Raw genomic sequence first — 13,885 nt, forward strand, 5'->3', positions numbered from 1 at the left:
AACCACCGATCAGTTCTCTTTGTCCATATGTTAACTACCACCTATGAGTGGAGTCATACAGAATTCGTCTTCTCTGTCTGGCTTATTTCACGCAACATAATACCCTCAACGTCTATCCATGTTGTTATGAATGGGACGACTTTGTCCTTTTTAATGGCTGAGTAGTATTCCATTGTATATATATACCATATCTTCTTTATCCAGTCATCACTTGCTGGGCACTTAGGTTGGTTCCATGACTTGGCTATTGTGAATAATGCTGCGATGAACACAGGAGTGCATGGGACTTTTGGAATTGCTGATTTCAGGTTCTTAGGATAGATACCCAGTAGTGGGATGGCTGGGTCATAAGGTATTTCTATTTTTAACTTTTTGAGAAATCTCCATACTGTTTTCCATAGTGGCTGCACCAGTGGCATTCCCACCAACAGTATATGAGGGTTCCTTTTTCTCCACAGCCTCTCCAACATTTGTCACTCTTGGTTTTGGATATTTTTGCCATTCTAACAGGTGTAAGGTGATATCTTAGTGTAGTTTTGATTTGCATTTCCCTGATGATTAGTGATGATGAGCATCTTTTCATGTGTCTATTGGCCATCCATATATCTTCTTTGGAGAAATGTCTGTTCATGTCCCTTGCCCATTTTGTGATTGGGTTGTTTGACTTTTTGTTGTTGAGCTGTGTGAGTTCTTTATATATAATGGAGATTAACCCTTTGTCAGACAAATAACTTGTAAATATTTTTTCCCAATTAGTGGGCTGTTTTTTTGTTTCAATCCCGTTTTCCCTTGCCTTGAAGAAGCTCTTTAGTCTGATGAAGTCCCATTTGTTGCTTATTTTATATTTTTAATGAATAGTGTGTTCCTAAATAAAGTGTTATTTTCTTGTTTCTGAAAGGCAAAGTTTTCCTCAAACATTTCTCATTAAAAAAAATAGCATAAGAGATAATTCTAAGTCATCAAATCAACAAATACCTAACACTTCACTTGCCTTTGTGTATTTTTGGTAGAATTGTTTTTTCTAACATCATCTTAAAAAATCCAAATTTTGGGGCTGGCTCAGTGGTGTAGTGGTTAAGTTCGTGCACTCCACTTCAGTGGCCCAGGGTTCACAGGTTCAGATCCAGAGTGTGAAACTATACACTCCTCAATAGGCCATGCTGTGGCGGTATCCCACATACAAAATAGAGGAAGACTGGCAACAGATGTTAGCTCAGGGCCAATCTTCCTCACCAAGAAAAAAAAAAATTCCAAGTTTTAAGGTTAAAACATTTCAGTTGCTAGACGCTTCAGAGAGAAAGCACTAGATAATTTGAATTTGTATCTTCATTGGGGTGAGTGGATGCAAAGACCTTGACCATAAATTTTTACTATTGAAAGACATGAAGAGAAACAGGCAGAATTCTTATTAAGCAAATAAAAAAAAGATATTCTCCATTTGTTTTCAGGGAAATTTAACAACATGTCTCATCCCATAAAATTATACAGCATGGTAGATTTTACCTGTCATTTGTGTATCTTAAATTATTTGGTCATGAATCATTATTATCTGAGAATTTAGCTTTCTGGTGGAAAAGCAGTTATTAATGGGGGAAAAAAAAACTTTTGTGCTTAAATTCATACTTTTGCTTGTCAATCTTATTCTAAGGTGCTTGAAGATTTTCTAAAATTTAAAAAAAACAGAGGAATAAAGCAAATGTCAGACAGCTATATATAATAAAGTCAGTTCTCACTTATCTGTGCTAATGTGGGTAGAAGTAGAGTATTCGAAAGGGGAAGCCCTAGATAATCAGAATTCTCATTTTAGCCACTAGCGCCAAGGCTTACAAGATATGCTAATAATGAGCAGCAAAGCTATTTCAGTTCCACCTGCCTGCCCTCTGGTGGATGTGCTAATGAGCAGTGAAACGGCTGCAGAAAGGACAGCTGGTGTGAGTGGGAAGCTTATTCACAAGTCAGTCATCTTTTTATGACTGCGAGTTGCATGTAGAAATGATTTTGATTGCTTTTCTAATAAATATACATTTACCAAGGACATCATTCTGTAGAAAAAAAATTAATAAGTTAGTAACATTTGTGAACCTTTTTATCCTTGCATCTTGTCTCATTTATTAGGAAGGTCACCTAGATGTTAGATGAATAGCTAACACTGAGTTCAGCTGTAAAAAGCCAGGTCCAGCTTTGCATGGTACAGGACTGTGATATTGATATTCAGAGCCTGAAAAGCAGAAGATGTCATTCTGGGAAGGTTTAACCTTCAATTATGAAAAAAGAAAACTACAAGAAAGGTAAAAACAAATATAAGAGAATTCAGCTGATGTTAAGTAGCAATGTAATAGCCATGGCAAATTTTGCATATTTTGGCCATGCTCCCTGAAAAATTACCAACAGCGACGCCCTTCAGGCAGCAGCTGTCACCACCAGCAACGAAGAAGCACTGGAAAGAGAAGGAGGGGGCTCCTCCGCGGACAGAGAAACAGCTGATGCATAAACATTCAGACCAGGATAAAATTAGCAACAAGTAGCTGACTGTTTTTTCTTTTTGTAAAGTTCACTCAGCTGCTAAGATTGATGTAAATTAAACTTTAGAGACAATGTGGCACCTCAAGTGGAACTGTGAAGCAACCAGAACCCATAGGCTGAGGACAAGTTTGATTTAAGATCCCATTGCTTTCAGGCTCTATTTTGTGACTAAGGTGCACCATATATAACGAAACCGTTCAGGAAGCAGATTCAGCTACCTATTAAACACGTGACAGTTTCAAAATGTTCAAGATTCTCTGCCCAGCACTCACATTACTCAGCTGTCAAAGTAAAGGGCTCAGATATATGATGTGAAAATTACATTTTAACGAGGTGTCATGTGTGTTTAAAGTTCTTATTCATCACTATATAGCCTCAGCTTTTACCGGAGACACAAATGCAGTTAATTAGCATATTATGAGGACAGCAGGTTCACCTTATCTGCATTGTTAAACTGTTGTGTGTAGGTTTTTTTGTTGTTTTAGATTCTACTATCTTCAGCATGCATAAGAAGGGTTACATTTACATATTTTCCAACAGCTTCCAAGAAAACGTGAATTCTGTTTGGGAAGTAGAAGAGCCGGCACAAGACAGTAGCTACGTGTCTTTACCATTCTATTGTTCCTACTGATGGCATGACGTCTTTCACTAAATCTCAACCGATAGATTTTTCGATCTGTTAGACATACTAATTTTAGAAAATGTTTGCAGCTGGGCTTCTCTGCCTGTTCTTATTCAACCTGAGCCTACTTCCTCCTCCTTCAGTAGGAAATACTGGAAAACATTTGTATATTTGAGAAGCAAGGTTTAAATTGTTCTATGGTCAGTTTAGAAACAAACTAGAAGAGTCAAAGAAAATACCTCATGTCTCACACATATTTATTTTTTTAGGGAAGAATTCACCCTGAGTTAACATCCGTTGCCAATCTTCCTCTTTTTGTTTTTTTATCTCCAAAGCCCTGGTGCATGATTGTATATCCTAGTTGTGTCCCCTTCTAGTTCTTCTACGTGAGCCACTGCCACAGCATGGCAACTGACAGATGGGTGGTGTGGTTCCACAACCAGGAAACAAACCTGGGCTGCCAAAGCGGTGAGAACGCCAAACATTAACCACTAGACCATCAGGACTGGCTCTCACACCAGTTTATTAATGGATGATAAACTCAGCACAGGTAGTTTGAAAGAAAGAACTAATGAGTGAAAATCAGGCAACACCAGTCACTAATAGTAGCTAAAGGCAAGTGATACAACTGTTTGGTTCCCTCACACTGGATATAGAATTATGATGCCACCCTGAGAATCACTCAAATAACCCGTGAAATAGCTAAGTATTATTTGGAGGTTTTTAATGTATAGCTTACAAAAGATAGCCAATTGGAGGCAACTGATGAATGTACAGTTCATATCATATTTTATAAAATAGGAAAAAGGCTCAGTTAAAAGTACATTTCAAGAAAAGATCTGATAGTTCTAGATTTGGTGCTCTGCTCCGAATAAATAGAGAAAGCATTTTCACGTTTATACTCAGGTACTAATGCTTACAAGCATTTTTGATACAGGTGTCCAAAACTGAATCACTCATTTTGCAGAGAAAATGTATTTTCAATAGAACACAATTATTATTCATTTCTGAATATACTACACTTTCCATTTTCTCTAAGTTGAAGAAATTCCTGCAATTTGCCAACTGAAAAATTTGAAAATATGTTCTGAATATAAAAGTCATTCAACAGTTGCTCACTTACTTCCCTATTGTAAGACTACTGACTTTAATTTCTTCTAATTACTTCTAGAAGAAAGCACATTAGGTGTTAACGTGCTTTGGCACGTCTCCTTAACACCTGCTAAACTTCCTTTATCAAAGCTGACTCGATTTGAGTGAAGAAGGGAAGAGGCTAAGAGTGGGTGGGGAATGACTGGGGTGATTTATAAAGCTTCTAGATTATGGAAGTGTGTGGCCAACAGTGAAGATAACTACCTGAGAAGCATACATGTAATCTTAATAAAACAAATTTTAGGAGTAATACTCCCATTCCCATAATATTCTGAATAAGAAGTTTCTTAAACATATATATATATATATATTTCTTAAAAATATATATTATGTTTTCTTAAATCATTCAGCAAGTCTTAACAGAGGACCTACTATTCATCAGGCACGTCATAAGGATTTAGAAACAAAAATGGCTAAAACAATATCGACAAGATTATTTCAATGTGAATCAGTCTCAAGAGTTACTGAACAAAAGCGTTTTATAAATTGGAAGTTTTCTTGTGTTTGTATGTTCTTTAACCTGCAAAATATAACTATATTATTAAAAAGTTGTTTCTACAAAATTTACAAATATAAATTGTTATATGAATAGCAATATCAAATAAGCTCTGATTCAATTTCCCACTAACTTTTTGCTGGAAAACTACAAAAGATGCTGGCAAACTTGCATTTAATGTAATGCAGAGTAAGTGATGACAGTCTAATGTTCTGAAAATGTTTTTAGAGAAAAACGAGAACAAGTTTTAAACTTTTCCCTGAAGAATAGGCCCATTAAAGAACTTTTAAAGGAGAAACCTGACTTATAGTCAACGATGAATATTTGAAATGTTTTAAAAAAATCAAAATCAAATTAATTTCTTTATACAGATATTGTTGAAAACAACACACTTAACAAATTGTACCATTGCCCAGGACATTGTCCTTCTTTTCCAAACATAATGCCATGTAACTGAGCCAACCTGAAAAAATACAGGATAACTAGCAGTTTGAGACCAGGTGTTGGGAAAAGTCAGGAAGTGGAATGAAATGACTTTTGAAACTACTTTTTAGGATATATCTGAGAAGCAAAGTTTTTCTTCATATTCTTCCTTAAAGTTTACCATTTCAGAATTTAAAATCGATTCTTATTAAAAAAAAATACATCTGATTTTATGGTTCAAGAATAGATACAATTTTTCAGAGCACAAATCTACAGTAATTATGCAATTGTGAGAACTACAAATTAGATTTGCATCCAGAGAGCCTGGCACATGGAGATACTGAGATCACTTCCATCAAATGAATGAATCTAGACACGCAGCCTCAGTAAGCATACTTTCCACTACTTGCGTCACCCAGGGGAGGGTGAATCTGAAGTCAGGCTGCTGTTGAATAGCTGTGCGATTTTTGAATAAGTTATAGGAGCTCTAGTGCCTTAGGTCTCTCATTTAGAATATGTGGACATTATGGTCCTAATAGGGTTAGTGAGTGGCTATTAGGTTAAGCTTGCTATGTCTATTACATATATCATCTCATTAAAATCTAACAATAATCTTCTGAGGTAGGTATTGTTTTTTCCATTTTACAGCTGAGGAAATGAAGACCAAGAGACTGAGCAACCTGCCCACAGTCAAACAGGCACTGGAGGCAGAATTCAAACCCAGCACTTCAGCCTCCCAAGCCCATGTTCAGGAGCCCTACGCCACTTACATGTACGCTTCACCAGAGGATTTTTATATACCGAAGAGAAACATATTTGCCTCAACTTCCAGCACCCAGATCCTTTATCGTACAGAATGGTATAAAATTCAGTAGAAGTAAAATATACTACTCCTTTACATATAAACTTCAAAAGAGTGAAATTTCATTGAGTAGAACTCAGTTAAAATCAGAGCAAAAAAATACTCAGCCTGCTTCGAACTGATAGCAACAGCAAATATACTTTAGCTCTACACTCAAAATTAGTCTTTTGACCCCAACATATTTACAATAAGTTACTTTCCGTACATAGACACATAAGAAGATGCATAATAGGAATTCACTGGAGGCAATTTCTTTGAAAAATGTCAACATAATTTACTAAAGAAAAACACTCAGCTGAAAATGTGTGGAATGAGATGAACAGCCTCTATTAATGCTAATTGAAATCCTCACATCCACACATATCATGCATAAAATTTACTTCTACACTTATTCTTTCCACCTCTAAACTGCAGTAAGTCCATGCCAAAGTACGAACTTTTTAATTTGCGTGTTCATGCATGAAAATTGATACTTTTTCTTGTGATGCTACTTACAAATTTAATACAGGTGAAATCTCACTCTTTGCCAAGCAGAGAAGGTCTGCCCTGTCATTTAAAAAGAGTGAAAACCAAATCTCCTGGCTTAGGAATTTGTTTTCAGAATCTGAACTTTATCAGTTATCAGTGTTTGCCACTTTTAAGAAATATGAACACTAGTACATGTGGGCAAGATGGCCCATATTTTAACTCTCATAAATAAACAAAATTAAATGAGTAGTATAATTTTCCTTTTGTCCACAATTACAATGATTTATCATACATAAGGTTACACACACATATAAGTTTATTAATGTATGTTAGAAATATTTTTTTGGCAAGTCTCTAAATACATGGGACTATGGTATCATCTTACTCTTTAAGGATAATTTATAATAGTTAAGCTAATAATTTGCTTTAGTCTATCAAATCAAAACCTAGAATTCTAATTAATTTTAACCTATTATTCTAAATAAAAATAATGCATGATATTTCCAATAAATAAAATTTGAAATACATTATTGCCCATTATGCACTGTTTAATCCCAAAAGATGATGATGAGCCATTATTTACTATTTCTTTGCAGGCAATTAGAAATTACTTCCTGTTCCAATTAACAGTCAAAAAAGGCTAAGAACCACCATTCAACAGAGTTTTCAGTGACATATAAATTTTGGTTAAGGAACATCACAGCTATGAAAGAATTGTCTTCCCAGAATACTCCAGATAATTGATTCTTGCTTAGGTTCTCAACTGAAGGGTATATTGGATTGGAACACCTTACCTGTAGAGAGGCGAGCCAGAGATTGCACTTGACCTGGGGGATTTTTTGAGGACTGAGTAAGGAGAAGTGGCTTTTGTTGCTGCTGCATATTTAGGCTTCTCCTTCCATGAGAGGCAATTCAACATAATATCAGCATTGCTGGCCATGGAAAGAATTGCTGTCACTCTGACCGAGACCTCTCAGAGATGAGAGAAAATGTCACCTCATTTGACATTCTATCAGTATAGGAAGTGGAAAGTCATTCATTCTTCAATCAACAATGAGTTGTTGAGACTTTATTTTATATATGCCATATATTACACTTATGTCTGAGAAGGCAGAAATAATGGTCAGATAAAAATATAATGAAAAATATATATATATATAATAAGAGAGTGGGTATGGCAAGGTCATTGGCCATATGGAACTTAGAATCTAGTTGTATAGAAGACATGTATATAATGAACTAAGTTAGGAAGTAGAATGGCATGCTAGTAAAAGCATGGTAAAAATAATGCAGAAAATAAGAAATATTAACATGTAAACACTGAATGAAAAAAATAACTTAATCTTTGAATTCCTATATCACTATCAAAATTCAGACACCTTTGTCTTAGTTTTCCCTTATACTTTATCACGGAGAACAGTATTATTGCTTGTTAAAATAATTTAACTTTTAACTAAGATAATTCTGCTCAGTTGTACAAATAAAAATTTTTTAAAATAAGGCAATTTATGATTGTCTTTAAACAACATTAAAAGGAAACAGTATGTCCTAGAGGGGAAAAAGTCCCTTTTAAAGAATGGGAATTAAAGATCATCTCAACTTTACTCAAAGCTGTGTTTTGTATAGTTTTTTTTTATAAAATTGAGATCTATTTTTTCTTTATGTTATCAACATTTTTCTGTATATATCAATGAGGTACACTCAGAAATATAACTCACACTCAAACTAACAATATTCTCAATAGGGGTGGTCACAATGATGCTCTCTGCTAGGTGAATATACTGGCGTAGGGCTCTCGAAGTGTTATATCACGCCAACTGTCTGACGTTTTCCAACCCTTTGACTTCAGAGGGCATGTCACAATTAATTAGACAGGATGGCGGACTATTTTAGCAAAGGCTTTGTATACTTCACAAAGAATGGGCCAGCTGATAATAATATGCCATTCAAAGAAGAGATAAAGATTGGAAACTAGCTGCCCAAAGGAGAGTCAGTTTCTTCTACTTTTTAACAACTGAAAGTATTACGAGCAACATTTTTTTAGATGAAAAGACAATGAACAATTTTCAGGTACACAGGCCAGTAGGAAGGCCACAAAGATAGTCTAATCAAAACATACAATAAACTTATTGAGAACAAACTGCAAATATTTCCCCCTGGAGTACCCTTAAAAGTCAAACTTACCTGATCTACTATCCAGAGGTCCAAAATCCAAAGAATATTTCACGACGTGATAGTTATTCCACACGTAAAGAAGGTTGTCCCTGGGGTTGTAATCCACAGCTGCTATGTACTGGTATGAATTGGGGAAGGGTACATCCACCAAACTATCCTTACTTTGGTCAGTGTTGTAAATGTAGTCAATCTTATTCCCTGTGGCCTCATTGTCATCATCCTCATATACAGACTTGACCACATACAGAATCCCACAAATCATAAATGCGTTGGAAGCTGACCTTTTATCATATGCAGTATCCCAAGTCCCTTCAATCCGTAGGGTGTAAGGGTTCAATTGACTAATGACAATTTTACCATTGTTTTGTTCTGTTGCATAGATTACCCATAGCCCATTCTCATCCACTGCCAGGTCTATGTCAGATTTGCCTCCCCATCGGTAAGGGGAGGTATCATGGTAATTGGCATTTGCTATGATAGCCTCTCCACTCTTTATCCTAGTCCGCAAATCAAACTTTACTATGTTCCTGGTGCGCTCTTTGTTGAAGAACAAAGCTCCATCATACACTACAAATCCTGTGCCATCCACCCTGTGAGGGAGCTTGTAGGTTGTAGTTGGCCTTCCAGCAATGAAGTCATCCTTGGATGAGTATTCGGTCAGGGTATCAGTTCTGTAGGGGGTCCAGGGCATATAATAAATCTTGTCAGAAGCCTGCAGAGGGTCTTTGCACCATGCCCCAGATTGGTGGTCGGACTCAAACAAATGTTCACTCTGGTATACTCCTTTTAGTAGTCCAGGACAAAGAAAAACTGTTGGAAGGGAAAAAGAGTTAAAATAATATATATATACATTAATTTTAATATTTTGTAATATATTCTTATTTTTCACCAAATGGAATGCAACTCTAACAAGAGATACCCACCACCACTTAATTATTTTGCTGCATTCTTCTGAGAACACAAAGTATAGTCTTCCACATTGATTTTGACTTTGGCTCAAAATCATTTTGATTTCATTTGCTGAAAAAATTTGGCCTTTTTATGAGTAGCTGTGCTTTCCTTTGGATTTTACCTTTTAATGATGTGTGACAATATTTTTGAATATATCTATACAGATGTGACATATGTCTATGTATATGATAGACATAATAGCAAATAAAAATGTTTATACACGATGTTTTTACGTATCTTATTTAGGAATTTTTAAAAACATTACTTTCACTCTACGATATTAGCTATTCAATAGTTATCATTAAGAAACAAATGGAAATCCAATAGTACTTAAAAAATAATAATAAAGGAAAAGAAAATCCCTGTAAAACAGGCCATTGAATCTTCTAGCCAAAAAGCCTTTAAAGCTGCTATAGCACACACAGAGCATGCAACCCACACAATTAAAAATGAGTGATGGATGGATACTGGAAGGAAAAAGAGAAAGGAAGAAAAAGAAAGGAAAGAAGGAATAAGGAAAGAAGAAAAGGTGAAAGGTTCCAGAGAAGAACCCAAGATCTAGATTTTAATCAGTTAAAAATGTCCTGTTAAATACAGTAGTATTGGAACTTAAAAACATGTACCTTTTACTGTTACATGAGAAGAGCATTAAAAAACAAGATTACTTGCTATAATATTTTGCTGCTCATACTTCAGAATGAAATGGGAAGGAATTATCTGATTCAGTTGATTTTTAGCATGATTCAGTAGCACGTTGTGTGAGTGGTGGTTAAGGATGCTTGGCTGATTCATTTGTAATGAAGGGGCTATAAAGCAATGTTTCCCAAAGTGTGGTCCTTGAAGCATCTAAATCAAGTGGTATACCGAGGTGTTACACAGAAAGAAAAAAGGATCCTTAGATCCTTAGATGTGTTTAAGAAAGATCATATTAATAGAATTGTGACAGAGATTCTAATAGCTTAGGTACATTAGTGAATCTTCAAGTCAGAAGTGGGAAGGTGAGCAAATTTCACAAACTAATTTGATCATGCAACCCTTTCTACAGAGTCTTTTTCGAGTGTAGTGTTCTGCTGAACCTGCTATGGGAAACACTGCTCTAATATTTTTGCAAAGCAAACATACTGAAAAATAATCATGCAGTCCACTGTTATGTTTGAAATGATTAGAAGTGTACTGGAGAAATTAGGAAATCACAAGGAATTTGGATGTTGACCCATATTTTAATGATTAAAACAGTATTCTCTTGATATTAGTCATTAGCTCTTTAACAGCAACTATAAGCCTAGATCCAATGGAAAACAATCTAAGATGAAACTCAGCTAGGATTTAGAGGTTATTAAAAAGGAAAGTACATTATTAAAATGCCCAAAGTTTTACTTTTGGAGAAATGAAAAGTTTGGGGGGAAAGTTGACTGTGAAAATCTTCCATAGCAAGGATAGAGGGCCATCCTCAATTTATACTCAATAACAAAATTGATGATTAGAAGAATTTCTCAGGGGGCCGGCCTGGTTGCACAGTGGTTAAGTGCACACATTCCGCTTCTCGGCGGCCCAGGGTTCGTTGGTTCGGATCCCGGGTGCTGACATGGCACCGCTTGGCAAAAGCCATGCTGTGGTAGGCGTCCCACATATAAAGTAGAGGAAGACGGACACGGATGTTAGCTCAGGGCCAGTCTTCCTCAGCAAAAAGAGGAGGATTGGCAGTAGTTAGCTCAGTGCTAACCTTCCTCAAAAAAAGGAAAATTTCTCAGGATTCTAATATGATAACTATAGTCATAAAGGATGGGTAGGCATTGCTGTCAATATTGTATATAAACTTTATGTTAGTGAATAATCAGCCCTTGGTTACTTAAGTAATTTATTTTAAGGTATTTCAGAAAACCATCTCCACCTTCACCCCCATTAGTTGAAAATTAAAGGAACAGGGGAAACCACACCAGAGCTATGGAAAATTATCTAGTATAGAAATAAAAAATCTAAAGCAATCACTCTCCATCACCATCTATAGGATTCCTGATTACTTAAAAATAAAGAGTAATAAAATACATGGTTGAAAATTTACACTATTAAACTGTTTTAGGACCAAAGGATCAAACCAGCACTGGTCAGTACAACAGATTAAGGTGAAGTTGAGCAGCAGAAGTAGTAAATAAATTTTCATAAAATAGATAAGAATTAATAACAAAATTATTTTAACTAAATGTTAAGCTGTTAAATAACTTAGCCTATAAATAGTATATAATTTATGAAAGGTATTTAATTACCTTTTTGTTCCACTTCTATTGGAGAGAGAGAAGTAAAGAGAGAAAGGAGAAAAGAGAATAGATTAATGGTACGGTATTGGCCAAGCACTTTTTATTCACCTCTTGCAAACTGAAAGTAAATAATTTATTTCACTCATACTTGCTTTATTGAAAATTATGTTTTTTTACAAACCCATTCTTCCAGTAAAATTATTTTTAAAAAGCAATATTATAAGCTTAAAAATACAGTACAAACTTGGAAAAAGTAAGGCAAAAGTTAATCAAGCTAAGATTGAATAAACATACCATTCCAAACTACAGACATAGGAAATACAATATTCATAATAAGAACACCAATATTTCCATTTGAAAGGCAGGTAGGTAATCAGAAAGCTTTCCAATAATTTGGCTAGTTTCATTTATAAAGTATTCTGCTTTATACCACTATTTAATGTAATAGTCTTGCTTTTTACCCATCTCAAGAACTCATCTCTTCAGAAGAAACTACTCTGCAACTCATTTCCCAAGGCCTAAGGTTTTCCATAGCTTGTCAGTCTTATGAGAAATGTACCTCATGAGGCTACACATTAACAGAGACTGCTCTCTCCCTGAATAAATGGATTTGCAATCCTTATTGAAGAAACTTCTCTTCCTCCTACTCATCAATATTTTATATTATTGTGGAAAAATACTTTCAGAAAAATCTGTATTAGAAGGCTGATACAAATAATGAGCCACCTGTTCTGGCCTTTTCTGAAATTCTTAACTGAGTCTTTCAACATACTCTTGTGAGAATAAACCGAGATCCTCAAACATGCTACGGCTATGGATCTCTCAGATTAGAATCCATTATTATTTTTAAGGTACTGATAAATACAAGTCAGGGAAAATTCTGGGAAATTCTAACATATTCACAAAACTCATCAAGCAGCATCTTCTTTATCTTATAAACAATTGTCTCATCAGAGACAATTTGCCCAGATCACAACAAGAAAAAAAAGGCACCAATCAAAAAAATAAAAGAGAGAGGAAGAGTCAGGGAAGAATGTGTTCATAACGTAAGCTTAACACAGCCTGCAAGTGCTGTAAATGTAAGATAATTTCAGTGGAAGTGGTAAACTGACATATTAGGCACAATAAATAAATTTAAAACTCTCGGCAAGTTTCAAAACAAGGGGGAAATGTTGTGTTGGGTAATTACATTTCAGTGAGATTTCTGGGCTTTGACCTAAGCTCATGTCTTCAATTACTGTCAAAATCATATTCATTTCTCTCCTTTGACTTCTTTGAAACCTGAATATCAGGATGTGTTAGAAGACAAAATTGGTATATATCAAAAATTATGCTTAGGAAGCTGCAAATGGGATTATCTTTTTTAGATTCCTTATCTCACTAGTTTACAAATCTTACTTTTAACACTTGTTTCCAGGGCTCTTTTAAAAACTATTATACTGTTCTAATTTATCATTATCTTCAATCTTTATCAAGTACCTGCAGAGTTCCCTGGACTGTATGCCTCATTCTAGGTCAGTTAAAAGCTATACCTAAGAGATGCACTTCATGCCATGACTAGAGTACTAACAACCCTTTGTTCAGACTGACACCTAGAAGAAGCAATTAACTAAACACCTTAAAAAATCATTTAATCAATAGTCACAAAAGTTTGGACTTGAGGCCCATTACAGTGAAGGTAGAGGTTGAGAGTAGGAAGTCATACTAAAGTTGACATTTTTCAATGATTAGCCTACAAAGAAATTTCTAGAACTAATTTTATTCCTTGAAATAGCTCTAACCATATCTCCTTTTGAAAATTATATATGAGGTATTATATTTTACAACATCAAATGTGCACTCAGACAACTTTAGTCTTATTTCCCATAAAACTCCTAGGTAGTCTTATACTTATGGGCAAATCACCTAACTTCTTGATGACTTGTATTTCTCTCTTTAAAAAATACTTAATGAGGAAG

The 13,885-nt window shown here is 35.1% G+C and overlaps 1 protein-coding gene across 18 annotated transcripts in view; it reads right to left on the minus strand.

Moving 5' to 3' along the window:
* The window catches only part of ADGRL3 (adhesion G protein-coupled receptor L3), a 794,963-nt gene that overhangs the window by 291,787 nt on the left and 489,291 nt on the right, over positions 1-13,885 (minus strand). For 15 of the 18 annotated variants that reach the window (XM_046656118.1, XM_046656110.1, XM_046656106.1 and 12 more), the window contains 2 exons: positions 11,937-11,951; positions 8,731-9,531 (listed from right to left, as the gene is read on the minus strand). In XM_046656118.1, coding sequence (XP_046512074.1) covers positions 8,731-9,531; positions 11,937-11,951 — 816 coding nt within the window. The remainder of the gene's footprint in view (positions 1-8,730; positions 9,532-11,936; positions 11,952-13,885) is intronic. The other 3 variants (XM_046656115.1, XM_046656107.1, XM_046656112.1) reach the window with 1 other exon arrangement.

The sequence above is a fragment of the Equus quagga genome, chromosome 3 (genome assembly GCF_021613505.1).
Source record: "Equus quagga isolate Etosha38 chromosome 3, UCLA_HA_Equagga_1.0, whole genome shotgun sequence".
Classification (NCBI taxonomy): domain Eukaryota; kingdom Metazoa; phylum Chordata; class Mammalia; order Perissodactyla; family Equidae; genus Equus; species Equus quagga.